Below are 18,690 nucleotides of genomic sequence, written 5' to 3'. Positions count from 1 at the left end.
CAGTGTGTCCATTATACCACTTGAAGAGTTATGGATAAAACAAAGTTAAAATTAAAGACAAAATTAAATTTAGGCACTGGAAGCTCATGCCTACACCACTGGCTAGTCAGTAGGCTAGTCAGGAGGCTGGCATCTGAGAATTGTGGTGCAAAGCCAGCCTAGGAAGAATGGTGTGAGACATTCTATCTCCAGTCCAGTTAACCAGCAAAGAAGCTGGACATAGAAGTGTGTTTCAAGTAGTATAGTGCCAGCCATGAGGGGAAAAAAAATCTAAGCAAGAGAGCAAGGCTCTAAGGTAAAGTCCTGGTACCAGTATAAACTAAAATAAAACAAAAATCAAAGATAATTAACTATATTTATCAATGTTTGTTCTTTGAAATGTACCTAATAAAGAGGGAACTAGAGATAGTGAAATTAGTTAGGATATATAATGACATCATTCAACACATTTGTCATGGCACAGGAATGAATTTAAACTTTTTTAAAATTTAAACTCCTGCTGTTTTTCAGAAACAATATACTCATATACTGCAATTATGATGTGGATTCATCTGAATTAGATTAAAAATATGAATAGTAGAATAAAGGACTGCAGAGGCCAGGAGTTTGACCTAGTGGTAGAGTGCTTGCCTACCATGCACGAAGACCTGGATCGATTCCTTGGTACTACTTATACAGAAAAAGCTGGAAGAGGTGCTGTGGATTAAGTGGTAGAGCTCTAGCCTTGAGAAAGCCTTAGGACAGTGCTCAGGCCCTAGTTCAAGCCCCAGGACTGGCCAAAAAAAATGCAATTTGGTTATTTTACTCAATTGTTTTTAAAGAAGGTTCTAGTTAATTGTTAATGATTAGGCAAAAAAAAATTTTTTTTGCAGGCCTGGGGCTTGAACTCAGGGCCTGAGCACTGTCCTTGGGCTTTCCTCAAGGCTAATGCTCTACCAACGGAGCCACAAACCAGAAATGGAGCTGTGGCTCAAAGTGGTAGAGTGCTATCCTTGATCATAAGAGCTGAGGGACAGCACTCAAGCCGAGTTCAAGCCCCACAAGTGACAAAACTACTTAGGATTCTGAGGACCACGGAATAATGATTCAAGGCTAGCTCAAGGAAGAAAGTTTAAGAGACTCTATCTCTAAAATAACCAGAAAAATGTAGAGTGGTGGCACAGCTCAAATGGTAGATTGCCTAGCTAGCTGTGCAAATGTAAGGCCATGAGCTCAAACTCTGGTACTGCTAATAAATAAGTAAATAAATCACTTATTAAATGTGTTATAGGCAAAGATAAAATGCGAGCCTTGGGAAATTTATAAACTAATATTTTTTTCTTACCATAGTTGCCATACCTATTACCAGCATACTATAATTAGCATTCTTATTGTAAATTTAACAATTACCTAAGAAAAATTATGTCAGGGTATTTTTTCTGTTTTTTGTTTTGCTTTCATTTTTATTTTCTAGTACTGGGGTTTGAACTCAGGGGCTTACAATTGGAAGGCAGGCACTTTATCACTTAAGCCACTTTCCCAGCCCTTAAGACTAACTTAAAAAAAAAGATATATGGTAACAATAGAAATTTGAAATGGCAGATTTATTAAACATTTTTAGGCCATCATGTTATAAAAGGCTATAGGAGACTCAAAATGACAGTGTGTAAAATAAAACAATGACAAACACAACAGATTATCTCAGGAAGACCAGTTCTCATACAGTTATGTCTTTAGTAAATTTATAACTTAATTTGCACCTCTTCTCAAGATGTGTAAAGCAAAGAGACAAACTATATATTCCAATTAACATAGTAACTGTACATTGATTGTGACACCTTATTTCTTCAGAATATAGAAGGTCAAATTGAGGGAATATTTCATCTTCTCTACTTGTAAAATGAAGAGATCCTCTAGATTTCTGGGTAGGAGCAATAGTTAGCAATTCCACAGTGATTGTTCCTATTTCTTGCCATTCGAATATATCCTTGTTCACCAAAGTTGATGCCCCAACTTAGAAAAAGAAATAATGCAAAATTAAAAACAAATACAATAAAATTGCATCTTTTTATCTTTGTTTTTCTCCTAGAATGATTTCATATGAAACAAATTATAATGTTGAGAAGACTTACTACCTAAGGAAACAATGCAAAGTTCATCCCAGTCAATGTTCCTGTGTTGTAAATATACCTTTTGTAAGAACAAGTATTTATATGGATCAATTTCTAAGTGCTTTTGCATAATAGGATCATGAGTAATGATTTTATAACAAACTTAAATTCCTCTAGGAGGAATTTTTTCTTTTTGATTTTGTGCCTGTCCTGGGGCTTGAACTCAGAAGAACATAGGTGCTATCCCAGAGTTTTTGTGCTCAAGGCTAGTTCCATTAATGGCTAATAAGTATTGAAGAAGACAAATGATGAAAACAAGAAGATAGTAAGTGGGTAAATGGAGGCACTTGGTAATTTAGAATGTTACTTGGTAAGAAACTTGATATTTCCTATTAACATGATTATGATCAACATCATAATCATAAGATCATATTTGTTTCCTCAAGTTCTTGATTTAATTAACTGTAAAATAATTTTTTTTTGCCAGTCCTGGGCTTGAGCTCAGGGCCTGAGCACTGTCCTTGGACTTTCTCAAGGCTAGAGCTCTACCACTTGAGCCTCAGCACCACTTCCGACTTTTTTCTATGTATGTGGTACCGAGGAATCGAACCCGGGTCTTCATGCATGCTAGGCAAGCACTTTAACCACTAGGCCAAACTCCCAGCCCCATTAACTGTAAAATAATTTACAAATATGTTACCTGTTTTTCACAAGCCAATAGTCTTTCCCATTAAGATTACCATAGCCAACCACTACCACACCATGATTCACATTCTGAGTACAGGTTGGTTCATAGTAGACACCTGAAAACAAAATTAAGTTGTGGGAAAGGAATGAATGCTATTTGATATTAAAAGACATTTGAAAATTCTGTTACTTTTTCTTAGACTATTTTGGACATATGACAAGATTAATTAAAATGTTAGTAACATACTTTTATGTATCAATTATTTTAGAGCTTATAATTCTTTGACATCATGCTATATCTGTCAGTTTTCTTGCCACGTTTGTCATCAGTTCAGTCATTAACCAGTTTTGATCCATGTATGCACTGCATAATGTATTTGTCTCTTCAAACACAGAATTTCTTTATTTAAAAATATTAAAATTCCTTTCATCTAGTCTTTTCGTCTTTTCACATATACATTACATTATTGTTAACTATAACCATCTTTTTTTTTTTTTGGCAGTCAGGGGGCTTGGACTCTGGGATGGGGTGCTATCCCTGAGCTCTTCAGCTCAAGGCTACTGACCTACCCCTTGAGCCACAGTGCCACTTCCGGTTTTCTAGTGGTTAACTGGAGATAAGAGAGTCATGGACTTTTTAGTTCCCGGATTGGCTTTGAATCTTGATCCTCAGATCTCAGCCTCCTGAGTAGCTAGGATTACAGGTGTGAGCCACTGCACCTGGCTATATTGATGTTTTTTGTTATTGTTTGTTTTTACTGAGGTAAGATCTTGAGTACTGGAATTGCAGGCATGCATCACTACATTCATTTATAATAATCTTTCCAATTGCCTGGGGATTGAACCCAGGGCCTCAAGTATTCTAGGCAAATGTTTTAAAATTGAACTATATTCCAGCCTTAGAGTATTTATAGTCATCTTAATATGCAGTACTACAGAGAACTTTTTACTGCTGTATAAGTATCACTTAGTACCCATTGGTTAAGTTGTCCCTATCCTTCCCCTCCTCCTATTTTACTAACTTCTCTTAATGATTATTTTGCTTTTTCATGTGTGCATGTGCTGGTCCTAGGGTTTGAACTCAGGGCCTGGGCCAACTGCCCCTGAGCTTTTGTGCTCAAAGCTAGTGCTTTACTACTTGAATCACACCTCCACTTCCACCTTTATTTTATTTTATTTTTGCAGTTAAAGCCTCACAGACTTTCCTGCCCAGGCTGGCTTTGAACCACGATCCTCAGATCTCATTCTCCGGAGTAGCTAAGATTATAGGCATGAGATACCAGCACCCAACTATTCTGCTTTTACCTATTATGTATTGACTATTTATTTTATTGTGATATTGGGGGTTGAACTTAGAATTTAAAGTTTACTAAGTAAAAATGCTTTACCATGGGAGCCACAAACCTGGTGTGAAATCTTTTTTTTTTTTTTGGTCAGTTCTGGGGCTTGAACTCAGGGCTTGGGCACTGTCCTTGGGCTTTCTCAAGGCTAGCACTCTATCACTTTAGCCACAGCACCACTTCTAGCTTTTTCTTTTTCTTTTTCATTTTATTTTACTTTGTTGCAGAAGTTGAACTCTGGGCCTGGGCGCTGTCCCTGAGCTTTTCAGCTCAAAGATACCACCCTACCCCTGGAGCCACAGCCCCACTTCCTATTTTCTAGTGATTAATTGGAGATAAGCATCTCATGGACTGTTTAGTGCCCGGGCTGGCTTTGAACCGCAATCCTCAAGTCTCAGCCTCCTGAATAGCTAGGATTACAGGTGTGAGCCACTGCACCCAGCCACTTCTAGCTCTTTCTGTATGTGGTCAAGGAATTGAACCCAGGTCTTCATGCATACTACCATGAGGCCACACTCCTGGCCCTCTGACATTTTTTAAGTATTCTCATGAGATCATTCAGGACTTGTCTTTCTGTGACTGTCTTATTTCACTTAGTATAATGATCCCACATTCTATGTTGTTGCAAATGACAGGATTTTATTCTCTTTCATGGCTGAATAATATCCCATAGTCTATGTATACTACATTTTCTTTATCCATGTCATCAGTTGGTGGACATTAGGTTGCTTCCATATCTTGACTGTTGTGAATACTGTGCTGCGGTGAATATGGCAGCGTAGATGTCTTCTCCACATGCTGATTCTCCCCTGGATATATGTATACTTAGTAGTGGAATTGCTGTACCTCAGCAGTAGTTAGTTCTTATTTTAATTTGAGGAAGAATTTAAATTTTTTTTATAATGACTGTACTAATTTGTGCTCTCACCAACAGCTTAACCATTTTCAGGTTGTTTGAATTTAGGTAAATTCTCTACTGTGATTTTTCGTTTGCAAATTAGGATTCTTGTGGTAAGTGAGACCTGACACATCAAGAAATTAGCATATTACCTGAAATATAATGTTAGCAAACTTTAATAAGTGTTACTTTCATAATTAGAAGTGGCTATAAAATGTTAAGATAGAGCCAGGAGTTTGGCTGAGTGGTAGAGTGCTTGCCTAGAATGCATGAAGACCTGGGTTCAATTCCCCATTACCACATACACAGAAAAAGCCAGAAGTGGTGCTATGCCTCAAATGGTAGAGCCCTAGCCTTGAGGAAGCTCAAGGACAGTGCCCAGGCCCTGAGTTCTAGCAACAGGACAGGGCAAAAAAAAAAAAAAAAAAAAAGGAACATTCTAGTTGGCTTCTATACTAGGTTGCATATAACAAGAGAATAATCATATATCTGTTTTTACCGCTTCTATAGAGGAAGAACGAAGGATGACTTGCATCTATGGCAACAGACACAGGTCCTTTATTGGCCACAGCTTCTTTTAGGGCATCTTCACTTCCAAAGGGAAGCTCTGTGTACTTTGAACATGTGGCAGCTCGATTTTTTGCATCATAATGGCATTTTTCATCCTTTAAAAATATAAATCAGAATAAGAAGCAAACTTGAATTTCTTTTGTAAATGATAAGTATTTTAAGTCTAGATTTCAAATATGCTTTCTTTCTCCACTTTATTTTTGTTGCTTGGTGGGTTTGAACTCAAGGCCTAGGAACGGTCCCTCAGCCTTTTTGCTCAAGGTTAGCACTCTACTACTACTTCTTTGAGCTATTTGAGTTACAAACCTATACCTGGTTTCTGGTGGTTAACTGGAAATAAGAATCTCATAGACTTTCCTTCCCCAGGCTGGATTTGAACCATGATCTACAGATTTTAGCTCCTGAGTTGCCAGGATTATAGGCATGAGCCACCTGTACTACCATATAATTTGAGAATCAGGCCAAGCATGGAGGTTGTATAATAATAATAACAAAAATATTGGGAAGATTGTACAGAGAGAATTTTAAAGATTGTTTATCTAAAGTCTTTGTTTAATTATGAACACCTCTTCCTTATATAAAAATATTTCACCACTGGTTATCCCCACACTCCCACTGGGGATTGAACCCAGGTCCTACACTGTGCAACCCCACTGAGCCATCCTACCAACCCTTTTCTCTTGTAATTTATTTTGAAACAGGGTCTTCCTTTACCTATGGCTGGCCTCAAACTCCTGAGGTTCTGGAATTATAGCAACTCTGATATGTAAACCACTGCCACTGATAAGAAGACTATTGCGTAAGAATGAAAACTCAGGAATTTAAGAGATGTTGACAGGAGTTCTAGCTCATACACGTAATACTGATTCTGAAACAATTGAGTAAGTGGTGATTCTGGTACAATGAGTCAATGGATTGAACAAGGTCATGGGACAGCACACAGTTTGCCTGTGACATACCAGGGCTTTGTAGGGATAGGAAGCTTCTGAATCAATGCCCTTGTTATCAATGATGTATTGGAAAGCTGATGTCATGAAGCCACCTCCGCAGCCTTTATTCTGGTATTTTTCAGTTGAACAGTCCACCAGGTTCTGTGCACTGAGAGATATCAGCTTTCCTGTTTTCAGCTTTAGCTGTGCTTCTAGTGCTCCCACAGCACTGAAAGCCCAGCAAGCACCACAAGCACCCTAAAACACACATAAGGTCACAAAAGAAATCACAGAAAATCAGTAAGGATGGCTTTCATAATACAAACAGGAGAACATCAAGCCATGTCACATTGGCCAGTAATTTTCAGGAAGCATTCCCCACTACAGTTTCCTTCTCTCTAAGTCAGTGGGAAAGAAGACTAAACATTTTATTGTTCTCTAGGCAAGGTCAACCTTGATGGATATTTGTAAATATCAGCTCAGAGAACAGTGAGCATGGTCGAATATATTATAGTATTCCTTGAGCATGTGCCAAATTCTACCTATGTTCACCTATAAGGGGAAATAAATGTCTACAATAAAATGATTTTGAGCACAATAGGTTGATTTCCTTCCCCTAAGGAATCCTTCCCCAGATCAAATGATACCTAGGAAGATCATGTGTGACCAGTAGATAAGATCACCACTAACTTGGTCTTACAGAACAATGTATATAGTTAACGGTGTTTGTGTACAATAGAATTCTCAAAGCCACGAGTGTTCTAAGCACTGTAGGAATAAGAAAGAATAATAGATGATTCTTACCCCAAAAGACTTTACAATTCAGTTGGGAATACAAGAATAACAAAAACAATTAGAAAGTAACACAAGAGATTGAAGTTCCTTCCCAAACATATGGGTTAACATAGGAAGAGAGAGTCTGCCTAGGACGTGGAGGCGTGGAGTGGTAATGCTCACCTGGTATTTCACTTCGGTAACACACCCCTTTTCTCTCCAGTCCATAGAATCAGGCAATTTTTGAGTAGGAGTTGACTTATAAGTGACATTTCTCTGCCATTGGCTGGGAACTCTCAAGGAACTCATCAAAGATGCCACCTCTTCACTGGTCTACAGAGCAAATACACATCATTTTTCACATTTCCTTTTTTTTCTAAAGCTGGTGATATTAGTTTTAATCATAGCATTTAATAAAATTAGAAGTATAAATGAAGCAATTTAATATTAAACTAAAACTAAAAATTTTATACAAATAATTTTTAATAAAATGTTATGCCCTTTTTTTTGGGTGCTAGTCCTGGGGCTTGAACTTAGGGCCTGTCCCTGAGATTTTTACTAAAGGCCAGCACTTTACAACTTGAGCCACAGATCCATTTCTGGCATCTTTTAGGTGGTTAGTGATAAATACCTCATAGACTTTCCTACTTAGGCTGGCTTTGAACTGTAATTCCCAGAACTTAGTTTGTCAGCAGCTAGAACTACAGGCATGAGCCACCAGCAACCAGCTGCATGTTCTTTTTAATATCCTAGTGTTTGCAAATGTGAATATATTTTAAAACTAAGAAAAACAAATGTTGCTTCTGACCAACATAAGTACTATTCTTACTAATAGACTAAAGAGTAATTGATGAGTAGACTTACAGTAAAGTCTCTTCAGTCTTTTTTTGTGAGTCATGGGGCTTGAACTCTGCCTGGGCACTGTCCCTGAGCTCTTCAGCTCAAGGCTAGCACTCTATCCCTGGAGCCACTTCCAGTTTTCTAGTGGTTAATTGGAGATAAGAGTCTCACTGACTTTAGTGTTCTGGCTGGCTTTGAACCACGATCCTCAGATCTCAGCCTCCTGAGTAGCTAGGATAACAGGCATGAGCCTCTGGCTATTTAGTCTCCTTTGTTTTTGTTTTGTTTTTTCCTTGAGTTTGTTTTTGGAGGGATAGAAACCAGGACAGGAAAATAGGATTATTTATAATTTACATACCATGTCTCCTAGATGGTTCATGCCTAGGTCATATGAATGCATCCCCATTGAATGCTCCAGATTGTGAAGCATCACAAACCTTAGATTCTTTTCCCAGATGAGACGCCGTACCACTTCTTCATTCTAAAATATAAGGAAAAAGAACGCAATTTTGCTGCATCCTTGACAAAGTAAGTGTTCATTAATACAAATAACATTTCACAAAGTGTTCTACCAAATGTATACCTATTTAGAAGAAAATAGATAAAATCTAATATATATTTATATATTACAGAATTCCTAATTTATTGCATAATTTAATGTTCATTAGTATGGATGGTTTTCCTTTATGGATGGGGTTTTGTTTTTGTTTCAGTTTTTAATTCTTTTTCTTTTGATTTCAGTGTTGGTCCTGGGGTTTGAATTCAGGGCCTAAGCTTTTTTGGCTTAAGGCTAGCACCCTACCACTTGAGCCACAGCACCACTTAACAGCTTTCTCTGTTTATCTGATACTGAGGCATTGACCCCAGGGCTTCATGTGTGCTAGGCAAGCACTTTACACTAAGCCACATTCCTGGCCATGCCCCTGAGCTTTTGTGTTCAAGGCTAGCACTCTACCACTTGAGCCATGGCCCCAATTCTGGATTTTTGGTTTTGCCCATTTTGGGGCCTGCACTCAGTGCCTAGGCACTGTCCTTGAGTTTTCTCAAGACTAGCACTCTACCACTTGAGCCACAGTCCTTACTACTGTTGACTTTTCCTGTGTGTGTGGTACTGAGAAATTGAATCCAAGGCTTTGTACATGCTAGGCAAGCACTCTACCACTAGGCCACGCTCCCAGTCCAAATCCTAGTCTTACATTTAAGGGGTTTCTACTTTTTTTTTTTTTTCCAGTCCTGGCACTTGACCTCAAGTTCTGGGCACTGTCCTTGGGCTTTCTCAAGGCTAGCGCTCTACCACTTGAGCAACAGTACCACTTCTGTCTTCTTTTTTCTGTATGTGGTACTGAGGAATGGAACCCAGGTCTTCATGCATGCTAGGCAATCACTCTACCACTAGGCCATACTCCCAGCCTCCAGGGGTCTACTTTTTATTCTCTGCCTGTATTGGAGCTTGAATTTGACCAAACACTCTCACTTGACATTACACTCATGGTTGTACTTTACCACTTGAATCACACTCCTGTCTAACAATTGTCATTCAGGTTGGCTTTCAACCTCAATCCTCAGATCTTAACTTCTTGAGTATTGAGTATTCTAGGTGTGAGCCAGTGGTGTCAGGCTCTTTTTGTGGTGCTGCAGATTACATGAAGGCCTGGGAGGATTGAGTCTTCAAGCCATTCTAGGCAAAAAAGTTTGCCAGATTCCTCAAGGACTGGTGCAAAAAGTGAGTTCCTGTCTTAAAATAAGCAGTGGGAAAGAAATGAGTAGGGGTGGGGGCTAGATGGAGGTGTGACTCATTGGTAGATTGCCTGTTGAGCAAGCTTGAGGTCCTTAATTCAAACCCATTACCAAAAACAAACAAACATACTATAAGAATACTTAGGGTGAGGGTCAAGCTTCATAATATTGGTTTGGATATGACACTAAAAACACTGAGATAAAAGGGAAAATGTACAGATGGGATTAATTTAAACTAGAAAGTTTTTCCAGAGCAAAGGAAACAATTAACAAAATTAAGAGGCAGTGGAGAGATTGAGAGAAAATATTGGCAAAGTATAAACCTGATAAGTGACATTAGTACACATGTAGGAAGAATCCAATAACAAACTATTTAATAACAAAATAGCAAGTCATTATTTAAAACTAAGCAAAGGACCTAAATGAGCATTCCCTAACATAAAGTGCAAATGGCCAAGAGGTACATGAAAAAATCCTCAACATCATTAATCATCAGCAAAGAGCAATTGAAACTCTGAAACATCACCTCATATCTATTATTTAAAAGATATGTGTTGGTGAGAAAATGCTAGTACATTGTTTTTGAGAATGTAAATTTTGGAAAATAGTATGAAAATTCCTCAAAAAACCAAAAGATAGACTGAGCACCGGTGGTTCATGCCACTCAGGAGGCTGAGATCTGAGGATTTTGGTTCAAAGCCAGCCCTAGCAAGAAAGTCCATGAGACTCTTATCTCCAATTAACCACCAAAAAGTCAGAAGTGCAGCTGTGGTTCAAGTGGTAAGAGTAGTATCCTTGAACAAAAAAGTAAAAGTACAGCGTCCAGGCTATGAGCTCAAGGCCAGAACAAATGTGTACAAAAAAATTTGTGCACACACATATATACACACAAAATTAAGAAAGAGGAATTGAGATATGAAAAGCAGAGGAGGAAGAATTGTAGTTTGAGGCCAGCTAGGGCAAAGTTAGCAGGCGCTTTTCTCAAAAGCAAACTAGAAAATAAAAGAAAAGAAAAAAGCAAACTAGGTGAGAAGCATGGCTTAAATGGAAGAGCACTTACCTAGCAAAGCTTTGAGTTCAAGTTACATGTCTGTGGCTCACGCATATAATCCTAGCTACTCAGTAGGCTGAGATCTGAGAACCACAGTTTGAGACCAGCCCAGGCAGGCAAGGCCATGAAACTCTCATTTCCAATTAAACACCAAAAGTCAGATAGAGTTGTAACTTAAGGAGTAGGTACTAACCTTAAACACAAAAGCTCAGGGGCAGTGCCTAGGTCCTGAGTTAAAGCCCTAGGACTGATATGCAGGCACACACACACACACACACACACACACACACACACACACACGTCTGGGTTCAATCCTTAGTATCACCAGAAAACAAACAAACAAATAAATAAATAAGCCAGCCTAAGATGTAGCACAGTGATGGAGCTCTGGCCCATCGTGTCCAAGGCCCTAGGCTTGAACCCCTAAGACAGACCACTTCTAGGAATATATCTGAAAGAAATGAAATCAGAATATCAACCCCCACCCAGGCCCGGGTTCACTGACAATAGCTAAGCTATGGAGTCAACTTAAAGGGTTCATCATACATGAACAGATACAGGGAAGGTTGTATGAATAAACAGTTTTTAAAAGGAGGAAATTGTGACTGGGAATGTGGGTTAGTGGTAAACTGCTTGCTTGGCATGCATGAATCCCTGGGTTCAAATCCTCGGTACTATATAAGCAATAAATAAATACAATTTTTAAAAATAAAAAGGAGGGGCCAGGAGTTTAGCCTAGTGGTACAGTGCTTGCCTAGTATGCACGAAGACCTGGGCTCGATTCCTCGGTACCACATACATAGAAAAAAAGCCGAAAATGGTGCTGAGGCTCAAGTGCTAGAGCTCTAGCCTTGAGAAAGTCCAAGGACAGTGCTCAGGCCCTGAGCTCAAGCCCAAGACTGGCAAAAAAAACAAAGAAAAAGCCAGAAGTGGTGCTGAGGCTCAAGTGATAGAGCACTGGCCTTGAGGAAAGCCCAAGGACAGTGCTCAGGCCCTGAGTTCAGGTTCCATGACTGGTAAAAATAATAAATAAATAACAACATGAATAAATATAGAAGATATGCTACGCAAAATTAGGCGCAGAAAGACAAATACTACATGATCTTACTGACACATAAACTCATTTGCTGTGGGTATGGCTCACTGGTAGACTGCTTAACTAGTACATCTAAGACCCTAAGTTTCATCTCTAGTATCCAGGAAAAAAAAAAAGGATAGTAAGAAAAGTCCAACTAAGGCCAGGTGCCAGTGGCTTATGCCTGTAATCCTAGCTACTCAGGAGGATGAGACCTGACGATTATGGCTCAAAGCTAGTCTGGACACTAAAAATTCTGAGGGACTCTTATCTCAAATTAATCACCAGAAAACTGGAAGTGGCGATGTGGCTCCAGGGGTAGGGTGGTAGCCTTGAGATGAAGAGCTCAGGGACAGTGCCCAGACCTCAAGTTCAAGTCCCATGACTGACTGGGAAAAAAAAAAAAAGAAGTACAACTCTGGTCAGGTGCTGATGGTTCTTGCCTGTAATCCTATCTACTCAGGAGGCTGAGATCTGAGGATTGCAGTTCAAAGCCAGCCTAGGCACAAAAGTCCATGAGACTCTCATCTCCAGTTAACCACCAGAAAACTGGAAGTGGCACTGTGGCTCAAAGTGGTAGAGCACTAGCCTTGAGCTGCAGAGCTCAGGGACAGTGCTCAGGCCCAGAGGTCAAGCTCCACGATGGATCAAAGCAAAGCACAGAAAAGAAAAGAAAAAAGAGAAAGAAAAGTCCACCTCAGAAATAGAAAGTCAAATAGTAGTTATCAAAGGCTGGGGGAAGTTGGACAGGGAAAGGTGAGACAACAGTCAAAATTCATGTTTCAGTTTGACAAGAATATACTCTTTCTCTATCACACACTGATAATTATAATAAATGATAAAATACTTTATACTTGAAAATTGCTAAAAGAGCTTATTTTAAACAACCTTACTACAAAGGATAAGAGTATCTGGTGGGATCTAGCTTTATTTAAGTATTCTACAATTTATACATTATCATAACATCACATTATAGCCCATGAATGAGGTGCCAGTGGCTCATGATTGTAATCCAGCTTCTAAGGAGGGTTGAGGTATGGAGAAGTGGTGTTTGAAGCTAGCTGGGGCTGGCTTCAAGACTATCTTCAAACAATCAGCAAGAACCTGGGCTGGAGGTGTGGTTCAAGTGGTAGAGTGCTAGTTATGAGTACGAAAGGTGAATGAGATGAGGCTGTAAGTTCAAGCCCTTGTATACAAATGAAAATTTAAAGTTTATGTGACTAGGTGATTATTATTATTTATTGTCAATTCTGGGTCTTGGACTCAGGGCCTGGGCACTGCCCCTGAGTGTTCAAGGCTAGCACTCTACCACTTAAGTCACAGTGCCGCTTCCAGCTTTTTTTTTTTTTTAATGTGGTACTGCTTCATGCAAGCTACCACGAAACCACATTCCCGCCTCCAATTAAGTGTTTGGGTTTTTTTTTGGCCAGTCCTGGGCTTGAACTCTGGGCCTGTGCACTGTCCTTGGACTTTTCTCAAGGCTGGAGCTCTACCACTTAAGCCTCAGCACCACTTCTGCCTTTTTTCTATGTATGTGGTACCGAGGAACTGAACCCGGGTCTTTGTGCATGCTAGCCAAGCACTCTACCACTAGGCCAAACTCACGGCCCCCAATTAAGTTATTTTTATACAAAATAAGATTAAAGAAGCTTTATAACTTACAAATCATGTAGCAGTGGATGTAGATGTTTTAAGTAATAAGATTGTTAAAATCAGTCATCAAGTATGTTTTGAGGGGCCGGGAGTTTGGCCTAGTGGTTAAAGTGCTTGCCTAGCATGCATGAAGACCTGGGTTCGATTCCTCGGTACCACATATATAGAAAAAAGCTGGAAGTGGTGCTGAGGCTCAAGTGGTAGAGCTCTAGCCTTGAGAAAGTCCAAGCACAGTGCTCAGGTCCTGAGCTCAAGCCCAGGACTGGCAAAAAAAAAAAAAGTATGTTTTGAAAGAAAGGAGAAAACAGGAAGTGTGAGTCAAGAATTAACTTTTAGCAGCACTTCTTCTTTTTTTTTTTTTTTTTTAACCAGTCTGGGCTTGAGCTCAGGGCCTGAGCACTGTCCTTGGACTTTCTTAAGGCTGGAGCTCTACCACTTGAGCCTCAGCACCACTTCTGGCTTTTTAACTATGTATGTGGTACCTAGGAATCGAACCTGGGTCTTCTTGCATGCTAGGAAAGCATTCTACCACTAGGCCAAACTCCTGGCCCCTCTAGCAGCACTTCTATATGACAGGGACTAAAAGAAGGACTTTTTGTTGCTCTGATGGGCCAAGTATGCTGCCTCTTTAAGATCTTACTGTAATTTTCCCTTAGGCTGGGATTTTCACTCCATCTGTTTTGCTTCCCCCCCCCTCTCTTTCTCTCTAGTCCAGTGTCAAATTATTTGTGGGACTTCCCTCACCAACCTATCCACTGCTACCCCATGGACCTGATAGTCCCTTGTCTTGCTTACTGTACTGTACTTACTGTCATCTCACATGATAATGTTTATATTTTTGTTTATTTACTTCCTGTTTCTACCAGTGTAATTAATACAAGCCCCATAGTAACAAGAACTTTATTTTGTCTCCTTCTGTACCTCCCATAGTACCAACAACAACATTGGACAAGAAAAAAGTGCATAACATGTTTGGGCAGAAGATTTTGAGAGGAAGAAAACAGGGTACTTGGGAAGTGGGGCTGTGGCTCAAGGGTAGGAAGGTAGCTTTGAGCTCAAGAGCTCAGGGACAGCGCCCAGGCCCAGAGTTCAAGTCCCATGACCCACAACAAGAAAGAAAGAAAGGGAGGGAGGGAGGGAGGGAGAGAGAGAGAGGGGGGGGGGAGAAAGAGAAGAGAACAGTGTACTTAGATAAAAGCATATCACTCAAGTGGCACTTGCAGCTACCTTTTCCTTGTATTGTTTGCCATAGGTTTTCTTCCAGAGATGCCAGTGATGATCCAGGCTGGGGTCTTCATGGACTTGGGCCACTGCGAAGGAGCACACCAGGGACACCCACACCAGCCACTTCATTCTGCTGTGAGAAAGGTGATACAGCAAGCATAGCTGGTAGCTGTGTATTTTGCAACTCTGTATTTCCAAAACAGTATGGCAGTGCAAAGTCCATTAAAGGAACACCTGCCCATAAACCAGGATTATATAGATGACTTCTGAGAATTTGCAAACACAAGAAACAAGTACGGAATTATATCTGAAACATCACTTCTAATATTCAGGATTTAAAAAGTGAATTTTCATAAATTTCCTTTTATACCTAAAGGGTTAAAAGTAAGGACCTTCCAAGGTTGGCCTACAAAAATAATCAAGGGAAATTTTATTTTCCCCTTTATAAAGAAAAATTATCCTTAAGAAAAATCAGTTTGTCTTTTGAATTTTCTTTTTTTGCCAGTCATGGGGTTTTAACACTGGGCCTGGGCACTGTCCTTGGGCTTTCCTCAAAGTTTAGCACTCTACACTTGAGCCACAGCACCACTTTTGGCTTTTCTATATTGTACCAAAGAATCAAACCCAGATCTTTGGGCATGCTAGGTAAGCACCCTACCACTAGGCCAACTCCTGGCCCCATTTTTTTTTCCAATCCTGGAGACTGAACTCAGGACCTGAACACTGGTCCTTGAACTTTCTCAAGGCTAGAGCTCTACCTCTTGAGCCACAGCACCACATCTGGCCTTTTTCTATGTATGTTGTACTGAGGAGTCAAACCCCAGTCTTTGTACATGCTAGGTAAGCACTCTACCACTTGGTCAAACTCCCAGCCCTGTCTTTTGAATTTTTAAATCCATGAATCATATTGTTTTAACTGGCCTACTTAAATATCCAAACCCAAGTACGTATACATATTGAAACATCTCATAGCATCCCACTAATATGTATAGTTTGTATGATTTTAAAAATAAGCTAGGCTAGCCGGCTGTGGTGGCTCATGCCTGTAATCCTAGCTACTCAGGAGGATGAAATCTGAGGATCAAGGTTCAAAGCCAGCCCGGGCACAAAAGTACCTGAGACTTTTATCTCCAATTAACCAAAAAGAGAGAGGGGGGGGAAATTCAGTGACTAACTGCCTAATATTAGATTTACTTTCTATTTCTTTTAAACTCAAAAGCAGCTAGGAATTTAACAATGTAAACTTTCACATTATCTTTCAAAGACTAGGTTTAGATTCAAGTACAGATTTTTAGGAGACATTAATTTTTAATAACAGTTTCTTTCTAATCAGAAAAATGAGGCAATTTGAACAACATGATTTTTTTTTAGTTTACTTCCTATAACCAAATATTTAAAACTTGGTAGACAAAGCAAATCAGGAATTTAAAACCAAACATCAGGAGAAAAACCAAACACACAAACAATACATACATGATAGAACCGGCAGAAGCTTCCATAGTAAAAATCCGTGAATTGGCGTGCTCAAAGGTGGCAGATAGACATTAGTTGAGTTGCTTTAAAAAGAAATCAAAACTTGTCACATGATGTACCCATAAGGAGGAAGTGAACTTTCATTTCAGTTTCATTTGCAGTCTTACAAGGTCTGCTACCACTGGCAGTCTTCTTATTGTCTTGAGCACAAGGTGAGTATAGTAAATCATAAAGATGAACACCCAGAATGAGCTCCTGCTTGGAATTCCAGCTAGTTGGGAGGCAATACTGTAGGCTATACAAAGTTAGCAAGACCTTGTCTCAAAAACAAAGTAAAAGCTGGGTGCAGTGGCTCCCGCCTGTAATCCTAGCTACTCAGGAGGCTGAGATAGAAGGATCATGGTTCAAAGCCAGCTTGGACAATACAAAGCCAGGAAACTCTTATCTCCAATTAATCCTTAGAAAACGGGAAGGGGGGCTATGGCTCAAAGATAGGGTGGTAGCCTTGAGCTGAAGAGCTCAAGGACAGCGCCCAGGTCAGAGTTCAAGCCCCAAGACAAAAATAAATTAATTAAAAATTAAAAACAAACTGAGAATATTATGCTTAAGTGGAAAAGCACAGTGCAGGGTTCTGGGTTCAACCCCAGATTTAAAGTGGTAGCAGGGAGGGAGGTGTTCCGAGGGGAGAGAAAGAGCCCTCAATAGAGATCAAGAGAATATCAGTAGAAGGTTATATATTAATCCCACCGGCCATATTTTTTTTTTTTTGCCAGTCCCAGGGATTGAACTCAGGACTGAGCACTGTCCTTGGGCTCTCTCAAGGATAGAGATCTACTACCTGAGTTGAGTCACACACCACTTCTGGCTTTTTCTGTGTATGTAGTACCAAGGAGTTGAACCTGGGTCTTTGTACATGACAAGCACTCTACTACTAGGCCAAAATCCTGGTCCTTGCCACCTGCCACATTTTTTAAACACTTGCTTTAGTAAAAATACCAATTTTGAGATGGAAATAATTTGAGTTATGAAGAGATTACGATTAATACTTTCTTAAATCTTAACTGTTCATGACTGTCCAGGAAATTCTGTCTTATTCATTTTTTCTTTTTTCAAAGCCAGTCCTGGGGCTTGAACTCAGGGTCTGGGCAGTGTTCCTGAAATTTTTTTTTGCTCAAGAGTGGTACTCTACCATCTGAGCCATAGATCTACTTCTCTTTGGCCTCAAAGAGGCCAGTCACTGTGGCTCATGCCTGTAATCCTAGCTACTCAGGCTGAGTAGCTACTTGAAAACTGGAAGTGGATCTGTGGCAGAAAGTGGTAGAGCACTAGCCTTGAGCAAAAGAACTTAGGGTCAAGGCAAGCCCTGGCCCAGAGTTCAAGTCCTACAACTGACCAAAGATAAACAAATAAGTAAGTAGGTAGTCTTACAGGCTTTCCTTCTTAGGTTGGCTTTGAAGAAGCTGCATCCTTAGATCTTAGTCTCCTGTGTGGCTAGAATTACAGATGTGAGCCATGGGCACCCAGCTTGTCTTATTCTTCTTAATAAAAATCATCCATGATCTTCTATTGTCATAATTTTCACTTTGCTCTTTTTCATCAATTCAAAATACCTCAGTACACACACTATTATACTACATAAAAAAAGGATATATTTATATACCTATTACTGCTACTGTACTTACCTTTAAATGATAGGTGAACTATCATTTAAAAATTTGCATTTTCTTTAACTTGCCTTTTCATCTCTTTTGCTCATTTTTCTCTTGCATTTGTTGTATCTTCTTCTTAGTGATTTCTAGGGTTTTTTTTCTTTTGTTTGTTGTATTTTTCTTCATTAAAAAGTATATATTCTTGCTGCTTATAATCTTCCCCTTCCCATGGAAGGAAAGGAGAATACCATTGAATTGCTTACCACCCCCCACCCCCCTACCCCCACCCCCACTCCCCGCCCGGGAGTCTTGGGGCTTGAACTCAGGGCCTAGGCACTGTTCCTGAGTTTCTTTTGCTCAAGGCTAGTACTCTACCACTTCCAGCTTTTTCTGTGTATTTGGTATTGAGGAATCAAACCCAGGACTTCATGCACACTAAGCAAGCACTCTACCACTAAGCCACATTCCCAGCCTGAATTGCCTTTTATGAGAAAAAGAGCAAGTATTATTGTATTAGTTTTCCATTACTATCATGAAATACTTTACACAGCATATTTATTAAATGAAGAGATTTATTTTGACATGTAATTCTGGAGGCTCAACTTCAAGTTCAGTGGCTCCATTAGTTTGGGCCTCAAATAAGGGGCCATTATAGTGACTATATTGTACGATCAAACTACTCATAGCCAGGAAAACGGGA

The 18,690-nt window shown here is 39.7% G+C and overlaps 1 protein-coding gene and 1 long non-coding RNA gene across 6 annotated transcripts in view; one reads left to right on the top strand and one right to left on the bottom strand.

The window, feature by feature from the left end:
- LOC150058305 (uncharacterized) overlaps window positions 1-15,012 on the top strand; it is a 41,005-nt gene extending 25,993 nt beyond the window's left edge. For 2 of the 4 annotated variants that reach the window (XR_016536866.1, XR_016536865.1), the window contains exons 3-6: window positions 2,069-2,174; window positions 6,287-6,466; window positions 8,584-8,656; window positions 14,897-15,012. This is a non-coding gene — a long non-coding RNA (uncharacterized LOC150058305). Of the gene's footprint in view, window positions 1-2,068; window positions 2,175-6,286; window positions 6,467-8,583; window positions 8,657-14,574; window positions 14,691-14,896 lie in introns of those variants that run through there. The other 2 variants (XR_016536867.1, XR_016536868.1) reach the window with 2 other exon arrangements.
- On the bottom strand, window positions 1,565-16,437 carry Ctss (cathepsin S). Of its 2 annotated transcripts, none has more exons than XM_090341072.1 (8): window positions 16,342-16,437; window positions 14,872-15,001; window positions 8,487-8,609; window positions 7,472-7,621; window positions 6,545-6,772; window positions 5,515-5,680; window positions 2,791-2,893; window positions 1,565-1,992 (listed from the first exon to the last, which is right to left on the bottom strand). In XM_090341072.1, the coding sequence occupies exons 1-8, from the start codon at window positions 16,365-16,367 to the stop codon at window positions 1,893-1,895; spliced, it is 1,026 nt and encodes a 341-aa protein (XP_090197198.1). In that variant the 5' UTR covers window positions 16,368-16,437; the 3' UTR covers window positions 1,565-1,892. The 2 variants fall into 2 exon arrangements, with proteins under 2 accessions (XP_090197198.1, XP_090197199.1); XM_090341073.1 differs by having other exon boundaries at window positions 14,872-14,998; window positions 16,342-16,433.
- Between the last annotated feature and the right edge of the window lie 2,253 nt (window positions 16,438-18,690).

The sequence above is a fragment of the Megascapheus bottae genome, chromosome 10 (genome assembly GCF_031878675.1).
Source record: "Megascapheus bottae isolate mThoBot1 chromosome 10, mThoBot2.hap1, whole genome shotgun sequence".
Lineage (NCBI taxonomy): Eukaryota > Metazoa > Chordata > Mammalia > Rodentia > Geomyidae > Megascapheus > Megascapheus bottae.
The sequence above is the reverse complement of the archived record's forward strand: the minus strand, read 5'-3'. Positions and strand labels throughout refer to the sequence as shown.